Here is a 23,522-nt window from a genome sequence, read left to right on the forward strand (position 1 = left end):
TGTAGCAGTGATATAACAATACACAACGTTACATTACATCAACATAACAACAAACAACAACAACAAACAAACAACAACAAACAAACAACAACAAACAAACAACAACAAACAACAACAGCGTAATAACGAACGCTTCTGAATGGCACCACTTCAAACTCATCAACAACCTCACGACTCCATTAGAAGAAGGCATGTTTGCATCTATAACATCAAACAACAACAACATCAACAACAATAACAACAACAGCAACAACAACAACAATGCAATCAACTCTTCCAGCGAATCAACATTAAAAATCTTCTTAAGACCCAAAGAGTGTGTGTACGTACCCTTCAAGTTTTTAACATTCAGGCATATTAGAGGCACAAACTCCCCGACAGCAGCAGAGAGCAACTTGTCCTTCGCTAAAATGTCATTCGTTGAATTTAAAAATGACAATCACGAAATTGGGGATAAAAATTGCGGACAAAATGGCGAACAAAATGGCGGACAAAATGGCGGCAAGTATGCCGGTGGTAATGATAATAATTTGAGTGAAAGAAAGAAGAGAAGAATCGAGAATGAATCAAGTTCTAGGACAATAGAAGTAATAAAAATATCGACGAATAATAATAATTATTATTTCGTATAATATTATTATAATTATTATTTCGTATAATATTATTATAATTATTATTTCGTATAATATTATTATAATTATTATTATAATTATGATGAATCAAGTTTAAAACTAATTAACTCTGGTCGTACTTTCGACTCGATTCGAATCATGAGCTTCGCAGATTAATACTCTACTTATAGAATTTGACATTTTGTTTTATTTCATCATTTCATTTTATCTGTACTGCCATTTTCATTGGTTCCATTGCTGAATAAAGGATCGTCCCCATATTTTCAGGTGTATTTCAGGTGCTGTAGAGAACTGAAAATTGTATCGGCGCTAAATTTATTAGTAGAGCAGCAGCCACACGTAGTCGACCAAACTTTTAGGGTCATGCACCCTGAGCAGTCATTTTTTAAGAAGACTTTCAGACTGCCTAGAAGTTTACTGATTGGTTGGTTGCTTGATTGGTTGGTTGTTTGGGGTTGATTGATTGGCTGGTTGGTTGTTTGGGGTTGATTGATTGGCTGGTTGGTTGTTTGGGGTTGATTGATTGGCTGCTTGATTCAACACACAGACACACATACAGACACAAACAGACACAAACACACACACACAGGTACATCCAGAAACATGTACGTGAGGTCTTCAGATCCAAATATCATCTGTCATTGTAACAGTTCCGTGGACCTTGGCGAGGATGTTGATGTCTTTGTTAAGGTACGTTTTATACAACACACACACACGCACACACATACGCACGCATACACACACACGCACACACACACACAGGTAGCTTGTGGACAAGCTCCTCAATTAAAAATCTTCTTCCTAGCCCTTTACAACGACGCGTACCTTTCGAGACCTTTCAACATCTGGAGGGTGGAGTTGAAGGTCATGGAGAAAATTGACGTAGCTGCCATTCAGGGACAGACCTCAAGATTCGCTCTGATGTTGAGGTTGGTGTGGCGGCTTTTTTGTAGCTACTGTGCTGATTTTATGTAGCAGCAGTATTTGTTGTTGTCGCTGTAGTTTTCACGGCGCCACTGCTGCTAGCGATTTGATCGTTTAAATGACCTTCTCATAACTTTCGTACAAGGGGTGGGCTCTCATCGCGATTGGTTCGCTGTTACCCCTCTCACCCTGACCTCATGTCTCTCTCACCCGACGAGCCTTTTATGCTACTGGCTGGCAATCTCCAACAAATCAACGTCGGCGTACGTCCATTAAAAGTTGGCGTGGCCACGATGTCAATCAATGTCGTTGACGTCGAAGCCCACCAATTAGTGAACGGCTGGATGATTCAGGTGGTCAGCAGGGAGCCAATCATAAGCAAGCATTTTGAAATGACGATTCCTATTGGCGGAGCAGGAGAGAGCAAGAGAATTTCATTCACCAATCCGTACGGGGTCAGTTTCGTGAGAATTTTATTCAAATTTTGTATCAATTAAAAATTTTTTAAATTTTTTAAGAAAATTTACAAATAATTATTAAAAAATTAAAATAATTTTATATTCGAAAATTTTATAAGTGAAAAAATGAACATAATTTAAAAAATATTCACATTCAGATCAGAAAGACCTTTTTCCTGCGAACCACCAGACCCGATCTGATCCGGTTCAAGCAGCACCAATTGAACCTTGACCCCGGCCAGCAAGGTCAAATTGGTTTGAAATTTTTAAGCGCCAGGAAAAGATTCAAAACAAAAATTTTAGTTCTCATAAACGATGAGGATGATAAAAATGAAGAAACATTTGCCATCACTGTCGAGTATAGATACGTGTAACTGTCCGAATGTGTGTGTGTGTCTCTATGTGTGTGTGTGTGTGTATGTATGTGTGTCTGTGTGTGTGTCTGTGTGTGTTATGTATTTCCAATAACGCTTAGTGCTAAGATTTGTATTTAAAAAAAAAAAACAAAAAAACCCTGTTGAAACTATTTTTCATTTGTGTAGCTATCAACAATAAAAATACAGACCATTCGTTCTGAATTTGTCTATAAGTTAATTTTGAACGATCATTTTATACTATTTAACTACTGCAGTTTCTGTTTTTCGAGATTTTCATTATTCGTTTTGTTCAATCTAAGTTTCGTCAGGCTTATTACATCAAGTTTTCCTTTTCTTCATGCTCTTGCTTGCTATATCTTGATAGGGTGGCCCAACAAGTGAGAACATCGGGTCTCCCTGCTAATGTATTTTACAGAATAACAAATTTTTTGAATCAAATTGAATAATATTAATATCCAAAATTGTTTAAATTGAGAGATAATACAATTAATATTTAGCCAGTTCGGCGAGGAATGTAGTAGCGTGATGATTTTTTGTCTTCTTCAGCATCACGGGCGGTTCTAGCACCTTGACATCTTGTATGTCGTGTATTTTAAGGTGATGGTACACGTTTGGACCGCCAGTGCCCAGCGGTTTTGGCTTTGTCCTTTCGTACCTTAATCTGCGTGTTGGGTATTGGAGCATTTGTTTGCTCATTCGTTTACTGACTTGGTTTTTTAATTATTATTTAATTCACTAGTTAATTAATTAATTAATTAATTAATTAATTCATGCATTCGTTCGTTCGTTCATTCATTTCGGTATAAATCAATAAAAATCAAAAATAAAATGCAATAAATATTTAAATATTATTACAGAAAATTATTATTATACGTAATATTTAAAATGATAGCGAACCTCTTTCCAATGCCCGCAATGAAATCTGGCTCTTGTGATACCATGTTCATATATTCATTTATGTCCAGTTTCTTCTGTACATGTGTGCGTGTGTGTGCGCGTGCGTGTGTGTGCGTGTAAATATATATTATATACGTAAATACCTGTTTTGAGAGCTGAGTTCTATCCTTGGTCGAAACGACATCATCATTATCGTCTTTGAGATGTCTTTGTTTTTTAATATCTTTATCCGTTCTATGCTTATTTTCAACTTCGTCATCATTAAACGCTTCTTCTTTTTCTTCTTCTTCTTCTTCATCATTATCATCATTACTATCATCGCAATCATCATCATCAGCATCACCATCATCATAGGAATTTTGACGACAATGATGATGATGATGACGACGACGAGCAAGGTCACGTGATGCTGACGTCGTTGTGGTGTAGCCGGTTAGGAGGTCCATGGGCGTGTGTGGGTGTGTGTACGATCCCTCGCTGTACAACATCCACTCGCTCTGCTGACCGAATGTTCCTGGTAACGATGATGACGAATAATAATAATAGTAATAATGATAATAATAATAATAATAATAGTAATAATGATAATAATAATAATGATAATAATAATAATAATAGTAATAATGATAATAATAATAATAATAATAGTAATAATGATAATAATAATAATAATGATAATAATAATAATAATAGTAATAATGATAATAATAAACTGACCGATGTAGTGACCGAGGTAATTCCAGAGCCTAACATTGCAGTCCAGAGATGACGAGATGATGAATACGTTACTGACATCGTCATCATCCTCGTTATTATTATTATTATTGTTGTTGTTTTTGTTGTTATTGTTGTTGTTGTGGTTGTTATTGCTGTGGATTTTATTATTTCTGAGTTTATTTCTTGGGGTTTTTTCAAGGAGTTTAGCGCTGGTTCTATTTTTTATGTTGATGTTTCTGTTGATGTTGTTGTCGTTAAAGTTGTAATAAGTATTATTGTCATCATCATCGTCGTCGTCGTCATTGTTGTTGTTGTTGTGATTGTTGATGTCTTTGTTGTTATTGTTGTTTTTAATGTCCTGATTCATCTCATTAATGACGTCATCAATTATTTTATCATCATCATCATCATCGTAAGCGTCACCACCATCATCATCACTAGTATTGAAATTGCGAGTACCATCACTACCACCATCGTCTTTGTTGTTGTTGGTGTTTCTACCACCACAACCACCACCACAGCCGAAAACATCGACGTCGTCGTCATCATCGTTCAGGGTCCCATCAACTATCTGAAGGCAAGTTACTTGTGAGACGTGGGACCGCCATCTTGAAATTTCTTACAAAGATGAAATGAATTTTAAAATAATCTTTAATTCTTTTATTTTTTTTATTCATTCATTTATTCATTCATTCATTTATCTATCCACTCACTTATTCACCCACCTACATGTCTTCATTCAATCTTTTACTCGCTCGTCCATCTGTCCATCATTAAAAAAACCAACCAATAGGAACTGTTTCCTTGATATTCCACAGGCTAGTATAACCCTCGCTATCACCAAATACTGCAACATGATTGGTTGAATTTGTCGCCAATGCAACTAAAGAGGCCGAGCTAGAAGAACCAACCTGAATTGATAATATTATTTATTTAGTGGCAATTTCGCTACTAAAGACTGAAAAAAGACACAAACACACGTCAAAAAACTGACAGCATTGAAGCTGGTGACCCAGCGATATTGACCCTTCTGAACTTTCCACATATGAACTCTGCCCAACTTGCCCAACGTCAAGAGGTTAAACTTGTCCGGATGCTGAGTGCAGTTTCTCTTTAGGAACAAAACTTTAGCAACTGCGTTTTGTCAATTTTTTTTATCAAATCGGAATCTCAAATTTTAATAATTTTTCTCACTGGTTTCATCAGCAACAGCAGCAGCAGCAGCAGAAGTTTCAGAACGGTGGCCACTATTCTCACGACCACCACCGCTATTAATTTTTGCACCCCCGACTTTTCTACAATCTTCTTCACCATCTTTTCCATCAAAACTCGCGTTAATCTTTCCACTGCTATTCATTTCACCATCACGACCATCAAAATTTTTTTTATCAAACACCCTACAATTTGAACTTTCGCCGACAACATCCCCTTCAAAATTGGCCCAAGTTGGGACGATTAGACTGGCGATTTTGTGTCCAGAGACGAAATTCCAGAGGATGATGTTGTTGTCGAAGTCGGAGGTCACGAGCAGTTTGCAGTGTTTGCAGTACGTCAGGCTCGCTATATCAGACTTGTGGCCGCTTTTCTAGTTGGGTGTGAGAATAATTTTAATTATGGTTTTAATTATGACGAATGAATGAATGAATGAATGAATGAACGAACGAACGATTGAACGAACGAACGAACGAATGAATGAATGAATGAATGAATGAATGAATGAATAAATGAATGAATGAATGAATGAATGAATGAATGAATGAATGAATGAATGAATGAAACTTACAACATCTTCAGGCCAATAAGGAAGAGGCGACTGTGTTTGCTTGTTGGCCGAATCAACGTCATCTGAATAAATGTTGATACGTCTGCTCCAACCAACGCCAATTATATATCTGTGATTGATTGAATGATTGAGAGAATGAATAAATGAACAAATGATAGAATAAATGATTAAATGAATGCAGGAATGAATGATAGATCTAACTTATTTTTATTCAAAACGACGTGTTTAACGTCTGTTATCTCTGGGTTATTTTTCTTCGAAGCTGAAAAATTGAATTGAGTTCGAAATTTAAAAAAAAAATTATCTTAAAAAATGATAAAATATCCATAAATTATTATCTAACAGGTATATTTTAATATATTGAAAAGTAAAAAATGAGATATTTTAGAAAAAAAAGCCACCAGGTGTCAGCGTTCTCAGGAGTTGACCGTTGTTAAAGTTCCACATCTTAATCAACCCATCTCTACTTCCCGTGAACAATCTGTTCGTTCGTTCGTTCGTTCATTCGTTCATTCATTCGTTCGTTTATTCATTCAATTTTTTCATTCATTCACTCATCCGTTCGAATAATCATTCATTAACCAACCATCAGATTAGTAAAATATTAAGACATCAGATTAGTAAAATATTGTATTCACAAATGGAAGAAATGATGTCATTGGTCAGAATGACACTAACCTTCTGGAAGCACTGTCCAATGACATGCAAGATACGACCTGCTTGTCGTGGGCGCCGTCGAATTGGAACAACAAGCGCCCTGTATACACGTACCAGACCTTCACCTCATTAACATAATTATGAAAATAATTACCAGACCTTCACCTCATTAACATATTGGTGAAAATAATTACCAGACCTTCACCTCATTAACATAATGGTGAAAATAATTACCAGACCTTCACCTCATTAACATAATTATAAAAATAATTACCAGACCTTCACCTCATTAGCATAATGGTGAAAATAATTACCAGACCTTCACCTCATTAACATAATGGTGAAAATAATTACCAGACCTTCACCTCATTAACATAATGGTGAAAATAATTACCAGACCTTCACCTCATTAACATAATGGTGAAAATAATTACCAGACCTTCACCTCATTAACATAATTATGAAAATAATTACCAGACCTTCACCTCATTAACATATTGGTGAAAATAATTACCAGACCTTCACCTCATTAACATAATGGTGAAAATAATTACCAGACCTTCACCTCATTAACATAATGGTGAAAATAATTACCAGACATTTACCTCATTAACATAATGATGAAAATAATTACCAGACCTTCACCTCATTAACATAATGATGAAATAATTGTTACAATAACAGTAAAAATGATAATGAGATACTTCTAACAATGCTTACCGAATGACGGCAGGCACTAATGACTTGTTTGTACGCCTTGTTGTACACAAAAGCGTGCACTGGTTCCTTGTGTGATGTCACATTCGCGCTCTTTTCCCACCTGCACACAGCCAATCAAATACTAATTAATTAATTAATTAATTAATTAATTCATTCATTCATTCATTTTTCTCAAGAAAAAACAGACAATAGACATCAGACAGACAGACAGACGGACAGACCTGAATTTCTGCTGAACAACGCTCATAGACTCGGTAGCAAATATGAAACTTCTACTCTTCAGCAAATAATTGCACACCTGGAAATAAAAAACCAATACCACGCAGTCGTCATCTAAAAATAGAATAATCTAAAAATAGCACCAATCTATAAATAGAATGACCCCGCCTGACCTGTAGTTGACCTTGTATCATGTGACTCTTTGGCCGGCACGACAACAACCATGTGTGGTCAAGCAAATCCCACACCTTCGAAAAATACAAAACATACATACACGCATACACGCAAACAAATACAAAACATACATACACGAATATAAATACAAAACATACATACACGAATATAAATACAAAACATACATACACGAAAACAAACAAACAAACATACATACAAATATAGACTTATCAGTAGAGACGCTGTATATCTTGCCCTCTCTATCGGCGATGCAAACAAAGGTCACAGGTGACTCGTGACCTTTCAAAATGGCCGACGCCTTCTGAGGTGAATATGGGTTCCATATTCGGACTTGTTTGTCCATACCTTATTATTATTATTATTTTTATTATTATTGCTATTATTATTACTATGGTTGATATGTCAAGGGAAGCATTGAAAAATAAAAGAATTTTATAACAACAGCTCGTCATCATCATTAACAACAACAATAATAATAATAGTATTATTTATTATAACTATAATAATAATAATAATATAAATAATAATAATAATTATTACCTCCAGTAACAATGACGTTACTTAACTCTGACGCGTGGAAGCACTTGACCCCTTTGAAAACCAGGAAGTAGGTCGAGTTCTCGTTAAAAAATGACGTCATGTTCAGTTTCGTGGATGACTTTTCCGACGTGTTTTTCCTCGCAGATTTTCTACTAGTGAAATTTTTACCATCTCTGGTGGTAGTAGTTGTTGTGTTAGCCACAGCAGCCACGGTAGTATTATTAGTAGTAGTGGTAGTAGTAGTGGTAGTAGTGGTGGTAGTAGTAGTAGTAGTAGTAGTAGTATTGTTACTGGTTGCTTTAGGGGATAGCAGCTGTCCACCTAGTCTTAAAAGCTGCTGACTTGTGAAATCCAAACTACCTTTTGGAAAGGGTTATTATTATTTTACTAATTTTATTATTAATATTATTTGTAGTAGTAGTAGTAGTAGTAGTAGTAGTAGTAGTAGTAGTAGTAGTAGTAGTAGAAGTAGTAGTGGTGGTGGTGGTGGTAGTAGTGGTAGTAGATAAAACAAAAAAAAACAATGCTTACATATAACGAAGGCAGTCTTCTCATTCTCAGAGCAGGACATCATCTGCTTCAGTTCCACGCTGTATTTAATCTATTCGTAATATCGGAGTGATATTCTCGTTTATAACGTAGTTTGAATAGAGAACGAACGAACGAATGAATGAATAAACGAGCGAACGAATGAATAAACGAATGAATGAATGAACGAATGAATAAATGAATGAATGAACGAATGATAAAAACTAACAAATGAAAAAATTGCATACTTGTTGAACCCAATCTAGGTGAGCGCGCCATCTATGAAACTGGATCTGGGTTTTTCCCACGGCCTGATTAATTGGGACGCTGGAAATTCCATTGTCTTTATTTCTTTTTTTCCAGGATCTAAGTCAAAGTTTTATATCGAAATGGAGTTTAGATGAAAGTTCAAAGTTTAAAGTTCAGAAATGGATTTATAAATTTGAAGGTATGGATGGTTTTCTGCTTGAAGCATGTCTAAATTATCACCTTGAAAAACCGTGTAACAATAATAATTAATAACAACAATTAAATTTAATTATATTAAAAATCAATAATAACAGAGCAGAATGATGCGTAAGCAGAAATAGAGCAAGATGGTGATGTAACCGAAAATGTGAGTGAAGATAATGCTAATTAATAAGGTGATAATATTCCAAGAGTTATAATGTGATCATGTGACGGTGATGACGTAATGTGATGATCCATTGTTATTATTATTATTATTATTATTATTATTATTATTACGTACGTATAACTCCTTCTTAGAGTTCTGGCAAAATGATTGCATTCAAGACAAAATAATTAATAATTTAATACTTGGCTAATTAATTAATCGGTATTACACCATCATCATCATCAGTAGCAGCAGCAGCAACAGCAGCGGTAGTGGCTGCAACAGCAGCAGTAGTAGTAGCAGCAGCAGTAGAAGCAGCATTACCTTAAAGCTTCTCCAACAGAGGACATGATGATCGTATTAATGCAACCTTCCGTATCGCCGAATGAAATGATACAGGAATCTGTGCCTGTACAACTGTATGTTTGTGTGTGTGTGTGTATGCGTGTGTGTGTGTGTGTATGAATTTATGTATGTGTGTTTGTATATTGCATTGTCTGCATACGTATATATGTATCCCAACGGAGGTGATAAGAAAAAGTCGATGATGACTATGACGATGACGATCAACCAACTGACCAATCAACCAACCAACTGACCAACCGATCAACCAACTGGCCAACCAACTGACCAATCAACCAACCAACTGACCAACCGATCAACCAACTGGCCAACCAACTGACCAATCAACCAACCAACTGACCAACCGATCAACCAACTGGCCAATCAACCAACCAACTGACCAATCAACCATCCAACTATTCAGTCAACCAAATGACCAATCAAGCAACCCGCCAACCAACCAGCAGTCCATCTGTAATGGAACTGTTTCAAACTCAGTTAGTTGGCAATAAGGTTCTAAAGATGAAAGTTCGTAAAACTGGATCTCTCTATCTCTGAGAGAATGAAAGAATGAATAAATGAATGGATGGATGGATGGATGAATGAATGGATAGATGGATAAATCGTAATTTGAATTTTCAGCCACCCTGTTGAGACGACGATCTTATTAAACTGTGACAAGATAGCAAAGTCTGTGGCCCATTTCTGTTTTTGAGAACCACTGGGCTACAAGAATAAACGTTTAATTAATTTATTTTGATTAAATTAATTATATTGAATGGTTAAAAATTATTAATATAATGTATGTATATTGATTAAATTAATTTAATTGAAACGAAAACTTCGAAAAAAAAAACATTTTCTCACAAAAATCCGACTAATTTTCTTCACTTTTGGACCTGCAGATGACCAGAAACTAACATAACCATCCTTGCTGCAACAGGCGAACTGGCCGCCTTTAGTTTTTAGATCAAATTCACTTTTACTCATTTCGGCGATTCTGACTACGGTATCTCTGTGTGGAGACAACGTAGATTTAGCTGGAAGATTGAAAGTGACGAGTTTCTTCTTCTTGATGGAGTCGGAGTTGTGAGAGTATATGAGCTGCATGTACGTACAAATGTCGTCCCACGATACGTGGTTCTGGGAGAAGCAGTCCATCTTTGTGAACAGGGCTTTGAAGTCGGATGTCTGTTGTGTTGGTTATGTTGTTGTTGTTGTTTGTGTTGTTGTTTGTGTGATGTTTTGTGTTGTTGTTGTCTGTGTGGTTGTTTGTGTTGTTGTCTGTTGTAAAAGGAATGGTGTGACGTGCCTTCAAGCTGTCGTTATTCAAGGCCTCTTTCATAATCCTCACGAATTCCTTCAAATCAACGCCACAATCTTTCTTCCTCTCTTCAAACAAATTCTTCATCGACTCCAGCACGTTCAATGTTATCATTTCCTCGATCTAGAGTGAAAAATTTAAATTATAAAACTTTGAAATGGCACATCATAAATATCAAATCCCATACCTTCTGTCCAGTGTACCGACACACATATTTGTCGATTTTATTGAAATTCACGATTCGATTCATAACCGAGCTCGTCTCATTTCCTGTCACTGTCATTCGTCTTCCCTCACCCATCCCTGTTACGTCATTCAGATTTTTCCCCGCCAAGCCAGACGTTTTAGGCCGGTATATTTTGTCATTGCGAAACTCATCATCTAACGCTTGATTTTTATAAGTTGACAGTGACTCCAATCTACCGGAAGAGGAAATAGGTCTGAAAGATTTAAATCTATCCAGGAGCACCATATTTTTTTTATTTTTATCCATAAGGGACCTTTTGTAGAAGTGAGTTAGATTTTGTAGAAGTTTTTTCTCTGCTGTTGTTATGGTGACTTTGATGCCTTGGTGACCCTTTGAAGCACTTCTAGTGTTGGCTCGTCTGGTCGGATTTTCTTTTTTAGACGCCATTTTTGCTGATCTGAATATTTGTATTTCAAAATTTCAATTAAATTCTATTTGAAAGCATAAATAAATACAAATTTATTTAATAATTAAAATAGTATTATACATAACGGGAATGAATTTTTAGCAATTAATTTATACGTGTGTATATGTAAGAATGTTTATTTGTGTGCGTGTGTGTGTGTTAAAGGTATGTACGGGCATTACATTTTTCTAAGTTTCAGAAGGTAATTTAAAAAGACCGGCACTAACTTTGTATGTAGCAATCCCAGAGATACGGTACAAAAAAATGTGCTTAAATTTAAATAATTAAGTCAATAAAACAATTATTTTCAACTATAATAAATATTATTATAACTATTATTCTTGCTATTATTAATTATTGTATGTTCTTATAATAAATATGCCGACAAGATGAAAGATATTTTGAAGCAGCCGATCTTAGGCATGAGCCGCTATATAAATAGGATATGCATACAAACAAACATACACTCAAACATACATACATACATACATACTACATGCATACATACATACATGCATGCAAACATACATACACATAAACATACATACACCCAGTACTCCGGTTTCATTTAATGTTTTAATCTCGAGTTGCCATAACGATATTGATCGAATGGGGTTTTTTTTTATATAGATAATAATAATATGTTGGAACAACAACAACAACAATAATAATAATAATAATTATTATTATTATTAAATTATGATAATTATATTTACATTGAAAACATAATCACAACATTTTAGCATTAATAACAACGACAAAACCATCAACGAAACCTTGTGAACATATGCGAAGGAAATTGTTTAATTTCAACCCGTCTATTATTATTAAAATTATTCATATGAAATTTCACATAAAAAATATTTTAAAATCAAAATAGAACAAAAAACCAAATAAAAATCGAAATACAATACATTACATTACATTACAATACAATACAATATAATACAATACCATATAACATCAAGCTAAATCATACACAAACACACACATAATTAACAACTCCTAATGAATGAATGACCGAATGAAATGAATGAATGAATGAATAAATAAATAAATGAATGAATGTATGAATGAATGAATAAAACATCGATAAACCAGATAAAATATATAGCAACTATTTAAAAATTGTTTAGTAGCTATATAATGCAATACCTACATGATGGTGATGACGATGACTATGATGATGATGGTGATGATGAAGAGATAACGATGATGACGAAGAAGATGATGATAGTGACGATATTACACACACACACACACACACACACACACACACACACACACACACACACACACACCACACACACAGACACACACACACACACAAAGGAATGCGTTACGTAATAATCAATAGAATCAATAGGTAAATTTCAATGCATATTAGATTATACATACAAACAGAAATGAATGGTAAAGAGAGATAGACAGCATTACAACATTTATAATTGTTACAAAAAAGTTTATTGAAAATGTAATATGCGCCATATTGATTTAATTTTTTTTTTTTTGTAATTCAGAAGTGACCGTGCAGAATAATAGTTACGAAATGTGCGTGTGCGTGTGTGCGTGAAAGAGAGAGAGAGAGAGAAAGAGAGAGAGAGAGAGAGAGAGAGAGAGAGAGAGAGAGAGAGAGAGTAAAAACGTAATTGGATATCAAATTTGAGAGAAAATTGTGTTTAATATCATTCAAATGATATCTTTGATTGACACTTTGTCCAGTTGGGCGGGAGAGAGTAACTTCGGCGGAGTCGGACATCTTTGTTTTATATGCTGTAGTTGTTGTTGTTGTTGATGTTGTTGTTGTTGTTTTTGCTGATGATGACGTAATTGTTCTAAAAATAACTTAGGTTTTTCTGGAATGTCTGGTTTGTCTCTTCCAAGAACGACGATATTATGTCTGGATGATGTGTTATCGCCTGAGGTTGTTGTGACTTTCGGTGGCTGACAAACTGAAACTGGCAGATTTTGAGGTGGCTGTTGTAGACTGATGAACGGTGCTTCGTTCAAATTTGTGGTAACCGCTTTTTCATCCACTGCTGCTACTGCCGCTGCTGCTGTATCGCTAGCTGCCAACGCTGAACTCAGTAGGCAGTCGTCAGAACTGTGAGCTACAACATCCAGGGACTGCTTTTTCTGACTTTTGTTGATGAAACTCGAGAAACTTTTCGAGTTATTAATTTTTGATTTGTTACCATTCGATAATTTTTCTTGGTTGGATTTCCTGGCGTTCTTCACACATTCGAGTTCCCAGTAAAAATTTTCATCCGAGTACCTACCGGATGATGATCTTTTTTCAGTCTCATGCAACTCTGTTGGCATTTTTGATCTTTCAGAAAATGAATTCAAAAATTTGGAGAATGAATTCTCAGTTTTTTCCTCTTTCGTTTGTTGAAACTTTTCCCTATCGAGAAGTTCAGTTGAGAGTTTCAAGTTGTCAGAGAAGGGCCTCTTCTGAATGGAAGTGACCATGCACTTCTTCGCTGATGCTGCTGCTGAGTTGCTGCTCTTTGAATCTGGAAACTTCTTAGGATCTGGAAACTTCTGACACCACTGCTTGACAGATGGCGCAAACTCCATGAAGTACGAAGATGAATTAATTTTAGGAGGTGGCGGAGGTGGTGGAAGGGGTGTGGCGCAAGTGGATGCGGCCCAGGAGGATCTGTTGGCGGCCTGCCCCCTCCTAGGTTGCCCCTGTCTGTACACCTCCCTCTCTATCTTCGATTTGTACTGCGTCGTGTTCGAGCAGATGCTGGTCGCTGACGTTTGCTCCATCTGACTAGAGTTATCTGAGATGTTGATTTCATCTACGGATGGCCCGTTCAACGCGGATGATAATTTTGATTTGTACAAAAACGTTGGCGACGAAGTACTTGATGATGAATTATTTTTCGTACTGCTGACGCCCGACTTGTGGGAGTTTGTAATCTTTTGAAAGTTTTCATTTGAAACTGAGAAGAAGGGTCGCTCGCTATGCAGAAGCGGTCTAGGAGGTTTGAAGAAGGGAGTGCATGAATGTCCTTCGTCGGGTGGCGTGATGCTCTGAAAGCCCGGATTGAACATGGAGTGATTGTTGGACGAGGTAGCAGGCTTGTAAAGACTCGCATCACTCCAGCCTGGCAGATGGTACAGCGGCTGCTTGAACGGCAAGCAGTACTTGCTGGCGTCCACTTTGACGTGGAGAGAGTTGTTGTGGCTAAAGGAGGAAACTGATTTCACATCGCCGACCATGTTGCCGCTCTTACATTCCAAGCAATTGAAAAGCGAAAGACTGAGTGTGTTTTTGAAACTTTTCGAATTGTTAGCCTCGCTGTAGCAGTCAAACTGATCGGAACCTTCCAAATTTGTAGTGGAATGCAACTTACCGAGTTCAAACGCAACGTGACAACCACCGTTCAAATTCTGAACGACACTCGTAGTTCTCAAATTATTTTCATTCGCCAGAGTCTCGCGCATATTAACTGAGAGATTACCTTTCAATTGGGAAGATGAAGAAGCGAGAACCGGTTTCAAACTGGACAAGACATCACTGGCTGCTGCTGCTACTGGATCATGTGAGATTAATTTGAAATTCACACCTCCACTTTCTGAGCCGAAATTTCCGGCGCTATTGTTAAGAAAACATTTGCAGCCTGCAGACTGGCCACACTCGGCACACACCGAGTGGCAAAGTTTATTTTTAATACTGGCGACTTGTTTCTCTGAAGTACTTTTCCTATCTGCGGCATGAGGAACGAGGAAGCTGCTACTACTACCACTGCAGACATCACTTTCACTGCTCTTTAAAGTTGAAACTCTAACATCGTCAACCTTTCCATCAACATCAATGGAACCGCAATGACTAACATTATTAACATTAGAGTTTGTATTGTTGCTAATAACCGTAGTAGTAGTAGTAGTAGTAGCAGCAGCAGCAGCATCATCATTAAGGATAGCTCCAATACTCAACCTTGAAATATGCCTCTCCACTTTACTGTTACTAACGCTCCTCATAACCAACCACCTGTTACTGAATCCTTTGAACAGCGTCTGATCCATCAGGCTATCCAGCTCCGTACTAGTCTGAGCATCTCTGTACATTTTTCTCAAACCATCTTCATCGTAGTCGTCGTCGTCGTTACAGTAGAGACAGTTGGCGTTATTATTATTATTACTGTTGTTGTCGTTGTCAGTTACGCTACTACTGCACCTACAATTGTTGTTATTATTATTGTTGTTGTTTAAGTTATTATTACTATTATTCCGAAGAGTTTGACAGTTCAGACATCCGCTCTTACCAATGTAGTTGTATTGCCTAAAGCCATCATCGTAAAAGCGAGCAACCTCATTTAATAAGCACCTGTTGTCGCCATTATTATTATTATTATTATTATTATTACAACTACTTCCGGCAACTTTACCGTCTTCACAATCGTCACTCAGTTCAATGTAGCAGGGGCACCAAACTGAAAAATCTAGGAGTCCGTCATCATCCAAATTACCAGCAACGTAACCGCTCGATCCCTCAAACAATTTATTATTAATACGATTTATATTATTATTTATATTATTATTATTATTATTTATATTATTATTATTATTATTACTTATATTATTATTTATAATATTATTTCTTCTATCAACGAAACTGTTACTACTGGTCCTACTACAATTATTTCCACTGCGATATTCGTTACCGGCCCATGCCCTCCTCTCCGGAGCCACATCTAGTCAGCTGACGCACGTGTGACCACCTATTACAAGAGGGGGTTTCGGGGAGGTTTTGTTCGTAGGGTGGACCACGCAAGCCCCTGCTCGCCCCGTGCAGAGCGGCTTCACCTGTTTGGCGAGTGTCGTGAGGTGGTGGTGGTTTGGTTAAAGTTGGAAAGTAAAAGAAAGTTGGTTAAAAATGTACCGGTGGGTTATGTGTGATTTGAGAGTTAACGAGTTTGAGAATTGTTAAAAATTTTGTTAAACTGCCAAGAGAAATTTACAAATGTAAGTTTCAAGCGTGAAATAACCACATGTGAAAAATGAAAAATTTTTGAAAAGTCACAGACCGTAGTCCAGATGTTGAGCTGAGGGTCATAACTTTCGACATCGGTGAGGTATTGCTGGCCGTCAAAACCGCCGACTGCAAACAACTTGTCACCCAACAAACAGACTGCCACCGTATCTCTGGGCGAGCTTATAGGGGCCACCAAAGTCCACTGGTCAGTTTTCGGGTCGTACCTGAGTAGTTGAATAATTGATCGAATGATCCATTGATTGGCCGTTGAAATGGTCGATGCCCTAACTGATTATACTAAATTAACCTTTCGACACAATCAAATCTACTGGACTTGGGGTTGCTGGCAGGTGCATCGTGCCCACCAACAGCATAGAGGAAGCCATTACAGGCGGCCACACCAACACCCCCTCTCCTTTTGCTCATGGGGGAGCAGAGGGTCCATTTGTTTGTGTGTGGGTCGAAACTTTCAACTGACCTCAAACAGCTACTGCCATCTCTGCCACCGACTGCATATAATCTTTCGTGGCGAGTAAATAGATCCATTAACTTTATCAAATTAACTACTTCGTGGAGGTAACAACTTCATACAAGAGAAACCAACCACACACACATAAACACACACAAACAAACACACACAGACACACACAGACGGTAATTCCATCTAACTTGTTGGCGAGGACAGCCACTCCGACAGTACTTCTCTGTGTGGACATGGAAGCGACGTAGCACCATTGTTTGGCTTGGGGGTCCCACCTCTCAACGGTATTCAGGTAGGACCACCCATCGTGCCCGCCCACTGCATACATCGGCCCTTCCAATACTGCCACACCTGGTTCGCGGGTTGGGATGTTCGTCTCATTTATTAACTTGCCTCTTAATGTGAGGCTGATTTGCGATAGGTAGAAATGAAACAATGGTACCAACGGTACCAACGGTACCTACCCAATCCGTGCCTGTGCGTCCCCATCGGCATGACCAGGGACCATGTCTTCCTGACGGGATCGAAGCACTCGACGATGTCCAACGTTTTGAGGCCATCTCTCCCCCCAACCACGTACAGACAATCATCTATTATGGCCAGCCCGAACTGCAGACGCCGGCCGTTCATGTTGGCAAACTCAACCCACGTATCTGTTCGAAGGTCGTACTTCTCTATGCTGATGGCACCTGGGTAGAAAGAGAGAGAGAGAGAGAGGGATGCAACTGTAATAAGAAGAAGGAGAAGAAGAAGAAAAAGAAGAAGAAGAAGAGAAAAAGAAGAAGATATATAAAAAAAAGAGCAGAAACCTCTAGAACAATCCATTCCGCCAACAGCATACAAAGTGCCAACTGTAGATTTTCGAGGTTTCGTTCTTGAACTTTGCATGGCCACCCTTCTCTCTGGCAGCAGGTGGTACTTCATGGCTTCGAATATCAATTCCTGGCATACGGGGTCATCTTTGAAGAGTCGGTTCATCTCCACGTGGTCGGCCAGAAACTGGTGTTGATTGGTTGGTTGGTCGGATGGTTGGTTGGTTGGATGGTTGGGTTGGTTGGATGGTTGGTTGGTCGGTTGGTTGGTTGGTTGGTTGGTTGGATGGTTGGTTGGTTGGTTGGATGGTTGGTTGGGTTGGTTGGTTGGTTGGTTGGTAGGTTGGTTGGTAGGTTGGCTGGTGTTAGTTGCATTTTTAGACGATGTTTTTGTTGGTGATGGTAGTAGTAGTTGTTGAGTATTTTGTTTACATTTCATGTTCTATGCGTCGGAACAACATTCAACTAATACATACGTTCGTTTTATAGCACATCACAAAAGGATCCAAACTAAACCATAGAAACCTGTGGAGATAGCAGAGGCAACTTAACACATGCCAGCAACTTTCCAAGTGCATGTTTCCTTGCCTGGACATCATGGTTGGCCCAGTGGACAAGAGCGTGGAAGACGACAGTTTCGTCTGACACGTTCAAATTTTCATCCGACAACAACTGGCTGAGATCATCCGGAGGAAGGTGCACGAACTCTTGATTGTTTATGATCTTCTCAAAGTTCTCCTAATTTAAAAAATTTCGTAAAAACTTTATGTCCTGCATTTCAGCAGCCCCGACAAACAAAATCCAAAATCAGTTACAAACATTCAAAATAAAATGAATAACGTATCAAACTTACGATGACGTAATCATTCGAGACTCTGAACAAGTTACTGCAGCCCCTTGTGTCAGCAAACTGCCTGATGCCAATGCAGTTTGAAGGGTGCAGTTGTTTCTCGAGGAAGTTCGAACAGGCGTTCACCACACCTGATAACTAGAATGAATTAATGAATGAATGGAAGGATGGATAAATAAGTGAGTGAATGGAAAAACGAATGAATGAATGAATGAATGAATAAATGAATGAATGGATGGAATGAATGGATGAATGAATGGAATGAATGCGGAGGAAATTAAAAAACCTGCAATAAACAAGCAGTGCATAAGAGATTTTCTACTGTTTCTTCTCGAATGTCTAAACTACCTGAACGAATGAATGATGAATGAATAATTGAATGGATGCATGCATGGATAGATTGATGTATGAATGACTTAATGCACAAATAAAGAAATGAATTATTTCAATATAAAAAAACTCTAATTCACCATGATACATGTATTTGATGAGGGTATGCAATGACTCTGGGTCAACTTCCTTCATAACTATTTCTTCTTGGGTGGCCTCCAGCACATCACTGGTAAACATGGCTGCAAAATAGTCAGATGATGAACTAAGAACCAGTCTGTGGGCTTTGATTAGGAGATCTCCAACTACTATCACAACATCACACAGCTTGAAAAATAATTTTTTCAGATTATAACTTATTCAAGTTTATTACTTATTAATAAATTATAAATTAATTAAAAAGAATTAATAATATTTTAATTATTTAATATTTGAAAATATGAATAATATAAAAATGTTAAAAAAACATAACTAACTATCTGGCTATCAAAATACTCCTCCATCTTTTTCATCATGAACTGAGCATGAAACTTATCAATGAAAATATTTTCCTGTTCTTCTTCCATGTTTATTTATTATTTAATTTTTAATTATAACTCTTTCTTATATTATCCCGCAATTAATATGAAATAATAATTATTTATAATTTATGTAAAATTGAAATTGATTTGATTAGAAGATAATATTATAATAGAGTTTAATTTAGTTAGGTTAAAATTAAATTAATTAATAATGTAACATTGGTAAGGTTCAATCTTTGATTCATTCATTTAATTGTGATCTGTAATTAATTTAATTTATTTATTTTAATAATTTTGATTTAATTTAATTAAAACTACTCAATCAAGTCAAGAGGAAGAGAGTCAAGCTCAAGCAAAGTCTCAAACCACTGAAAACAGCCTTTTAAAAAAAAGCAAGGCAAAATCACAATTTAGAATTTAGTTAGAGACAATCTTTTGACCAATGACCAATTCTTTTAAATTTTTAATAAATAATAATTATGATCGAATATTGCATAAGAATTGGATGAAATAATTAATAATTACGAATCGATCTTCCTTAGACAACAACAGCATTTAATTTGTTATGGATACGATACATCCACAATTAATCAGCTGGTCGCCATTGATGGTAGATAGCAAAATTATAATTATAATAATTATATTCTCACTTCTCTGATAATTGATTGAATTGGCTTGACGATGGAATTTTATGGATTTTAAATTAAATTTTATTCACGAAAAGTAAGTCGGATTAAACAATCTAATACATTTATCTGATATGTTTACCGATATATCCGGTTACGGTAGTAGCATAACATCTTTTTATATTAACTGTTTAAAAGTTATCAAGTTAAAAGTTAAGTTTGCCGTAGATTTCTTCTTTAATGCCTGTTATAAATAAGATTTGAAGTTTTATTCTGCGTTAATTTCAAATTTGAAAACTTCATTTGAAACTTTTCATATTTATTTGAGATTGCCGAACATAAAATAGTTTTAGTAATTGACATTATTAATTTATTTTCGGCTTCAAAATGGCGTGTCCGTTTTTTAAATTAGCGATTTTTGTTTTTACTGCAAATATTTTTTATCCAAAGATTTTTTGTCAGCCAAAGTTGGAAACAGAACTTTGTCAGAACGCGACGCAACTGAAATGTTCGTGTAAGAAGTTTGACAATTCCAATGCATCAACAACAACATTGTTGGAAGTTGTCTGTTCAAATGCCTCACTGGCAACTATTCCTAATTTTCTGGGACCATTACGTAGCCTAATCATAAATAACGATACATTCAAAATTTTGCCAGTTTTTGATCGCTATTATGAGTTAAATCGTCTGGAGTTAATGCATGACAACATTAATCTCATATCTGACTATGCCTTCCATAATCTCACACAACTAAACTACTTGGACCTGTCGTACAACGACATCGTCAACTTGAATGAATTCTCATTCAGTGGGTTGAAAAATTTGGAAGTTTTGAACTTGCAGATGAATAGGATATTCATCATCCTACACAACGTATTCACCTTCGAGTTGCTTCCATCTCTCCAGATTCTCCATTTGGACGGCTGCAAGATTTTTCAAGTTGAGGCTGGCTCATTCAATGGCATGGGCAACCTTGCAGTTTTGAATTTAACCGGTAATAAAATTGATGAACCAGAAACGTTAGGAACATCTAATGGGCAGTTACATTCATTGAGACATTTGCTGCTGGGCTCAAATAGGATCAGAGAGTTGCATGAAAGTTTTTTAAAATACACTCCCAATTTGGAAGAATTAAATTTAGAGGGTAATAAACTTTCAACAGTTTCTAGTCTCAACTTTGAACCAGTTAAAAAGAGTTTGAGAAGTTTGAATTTGCGTGGTAATCAAATAAACGAGCTTCAACCAAAATGTTTTAAAAACTTGAACTCCTTGGAACATCTGGACCTTTCATACAACCAGCTGATGGTAATCAGGAGGAAGGCCTTGCCAGATTTTGAAGTGGAGACCTCACTTGGATTCAACCTAATCATGCATGACAATTTTTTGAACTGTTCCAACTGTGATAATGCATGGCTGTTTGAGAACAATAGAGTCAAAAATGCAATGAAATTCAATGCATCAATGTTGGTTTACATTCTATTAATTTTCAAATTTCCTTTTTTCTGGATTTAAAATATTCACTTTTATACAAATTATTTAAATTAAAATTAATCTATTTTCCAGATGCACTTCTCCGGAAAACATTACCTTCATAACAGCATCATCAACCTTGTTCAAACCCTGCGTGTCGGATGACGAACGAATGTACAAGGTGACTCTCGCCATCTTCATACTCATATTCCTAGTTGTTTTAGCTGTAATCATTGTCTTTGGTGTTCTGTGGTACCGGAAGAGGAACTCAGATAGATATCCGAGGGCCATGAATGTGGGGCTGTCGAGAAATAGTGGCTGGGTTGGAGAGGGCACAGCAAGTAACGAGGGAAAGTTCTCTTATAGAGAGCTCGAAAACCAAAATGCATTCTCCATAGATGACAATGAGGATAATAACAATGTCAGTGCTGATGCAACAAACAATGATAATGATGCTAAGTTGTAGGCATTTGACTGATTTAAATTATATTCAGCTTTTCTTTTTTTAACACAATCATGCCAGCTAAAATCATCTTACACAAATAGTATAATTTGGTGAATATATTTCAATGTACTATCAATGTACTAAAGACAGCTCTTTTTTTTACAGATAATTCTTCATTAATTGTGTTTTCAGCCACTGTATTGTTTAGTTCTTGTTTTCTCATTCATACTTTACACTGAGCTGTTTGTAGCTAAATTGAATCAATCCTCTACCTAAGGTACAACAACAACAACGGACACACACACACTACTTATATTGTTATATATGCAGGAATAGTCAATAATATATATTTGTTTACTCTCATATCATTTGTCTTTTTTATTATTCTCTGTTTATATTGGATAGAACTCAGAAGTAAAAATCAAAATATTTTATTCTAAAATTCTTTTTTTTTTTTTTTTACAAAATATTTTCACCCATAGTTTCATGTTAAAAGCAGAGGAGTGTGTATGTGTATATGTTTTGAAATTTGTGAGTTATTAATAATTTCATCGCTACTTGTGTATGTGTGTGTGTGTGTGTGTGTGTGTGTGTGTGTGTGTGTGTGTGTGTGTGTGTGTGTGTGTGTGTGCGCGTCTCATCTCCAGCCATTGAATTTCGAAGCTTCTCACTTTTTTTTACGAACGAATTTATTGTTCCTTATTCTTACTTTCTTGCAGATGAATTATCATTTTTAAAGAGATATTTTTATAAATTTCATTATACAATTGATAATATTTTATTGGAATTATCAATTTTTTGATACGTGAATTTTTATATATTTGGATTTTAGTATATGAACTGCTCGTCGACAAAATATCATTCAAGCCCTGTATCCATGCATTGAATAGTTGATAATTTTGTTGACTAATAAACGATTATTTACGAATTAATTACTCTTGTGTATGTGTGTGTTTATCTTTGTATATGTGTGTGTGTATCTTTGTATATGTGTGTGTGTATCTTTGTATGTATGTGTGTGTATGTGTGTGTGTGTGTGTGTGTGTGTGTATGTTTTGTGGTGTATATATGTTACTTCTTTGGTTAAGAACAATCTCTAAGTATCTATATGACATTTAGGATGATTTACAACGGAGAAGTCGTTATATAGATTATAACTCAAGCTTGTACGCGTTAGCTGATGAAGATTTATAAATCAATAAGAAGATAAATATAACATTAATCAACGTTGTATATATGTAAATGTATATTTATGTATGTGTGTGTACATAAGTGTGTGTACATAAGTGTGTGTACGTGTGTATATTAATATATATATATATATATATATATATATATATATATATATATATATATATATATATATACATGTATGTATCAGGATACTTAAGATAGGATTCAAGGTCGAAGGAAAATTG

The 23,522-nt window shown here is 36.1% G+C and overlaps 4 protein-coding genes across 4 annotated transcripts; 2 read left to right on the forward strand and 2 right to left on the reverse strand.

Annotated features, from left to right (window-relative positions):
* The first annotated feature begins 287 nt into the window (after positions 1-287).
* On the forward strand, positions 288-2,540 carry HELRODRAFT_98290 (hypothetical protein). Its single transcript, XM_009015726.1, has 6 exons — positions 288-587; positions 900-1,056; positions 1,222-1,322; positions 1,395-1,561; positions 1,702-2,016; positions 2,178-2,540. The coding sequence occupies exons 1-6, from the start codon at positions 411-413 to the stop codon at positions 2,386-2,388; spliced, it is 1,128 nt and encodes a 375-aa protein (XP_009013974.1). The 5' UTR covers positions 288-410; the 3' UTR covers positions 2,389-2,540.
* Positions 2,541-2,877: 337 nt separating this feature from the next.
* HELRODRAFT_169924 (hypothetical protein) lies at positions 2,878-11,563 on the reverse strand (the record flags this gene model as incomplete). The annotated part of the gene is made up of 23 exons (XM_009015727.1): positions 2,878-3,052; positions 3,289-3,362; positions 3,432-3,600; positions 3,703-3,802; positions 4,006-4,623; positions 4,793-4,916; positions 5,000-5,139; positions 5,200-5,590; positions 5,789-5,897; positions 5,990-6,050; positions 6,190-6,269; positions 6,467-6,570; positions 7,166-7,265; positions 7,387-7,463; positions 7,558-7,632; positions 7,776-7,924; positions 8,120-8,479; positions 8,651-8,720; positions 8,896-9,013; positions 10,252-10,331; positions 10,527-10,796; positions 10,960-11,052; positions 11,117-11,563. The coding sequence occupies 23 exons, from the start codon at positions 11,561-11,563 to the stop codon at positions 2,878-2,880; spliced, it is 3,984 nt and encodes a 1,327-aa protein (XP_009013975.1).
* Positions 11,564-16,292: 4,729 nt separating this feature from the next.
* Positions 16,293-19,608, reverse strand: HELRODRAFT_75143 (hypothetical protein; the record flags this gene model as incomplete). The annotated part of the gene is made up of 11 exons (XM_009015728.1): positions 16,293-16,400; positions 16,622-16,793; positions 16,877-17,089; positions 17,239-17,401; positions 17,515-17,739; positions 17,860-18,049; positions 18,388-18,600; positions 18,716-18,850; positions 18,999-19,060; positions 19,183-19,369; positions 19,519-19,608. The coding sequence occupies 11 exons, from the start codon at positions 19,606-19,608 to the stop codon at positions 16,293-16,295; spliced, it is 1,758 nt and encodes a 585-aa protein (XP_009013976.1).
* Positions 19,609-20,421: 813 nt separating this feature from the next.
* HELRODRAFT_190929 (hypothetical protein) lies at positions 20,422-23,037 on the forward strand. Its single transcript, XM_009015729.1, has 2 exons — positions 20,422-21,652; positions 21,753-23,037. Exons 1-2 carry the CDS (start codon positions 20,577-20,579, stop codon positions 22,123-22,125), a joined length of 1,449 nt encoding a protein of 482 aa, XP_009013977.1. The 5' UTR covers positions 20,422-20,576; the 3' UTR covers positions 22,126-23,037.
* The last annotated feature ends 485 nt before the right edge of the window (positions 23,038-23,522 follow it).

This window comes from Helobdella robusta (assembly GCF_000326865.2).
Source record: "Helobdella robusta unplaced genomic scaffold HELROscaffold_16, whole genome shotgun sequence".
NCBI classification, from domain to species: domain Eukaryota; kingdom Metazoa; phylum Annelida; class Clitellata; order Rhynchobdellida; family Glossiphoniidae; genus Helobdella; species Helobdella robusta.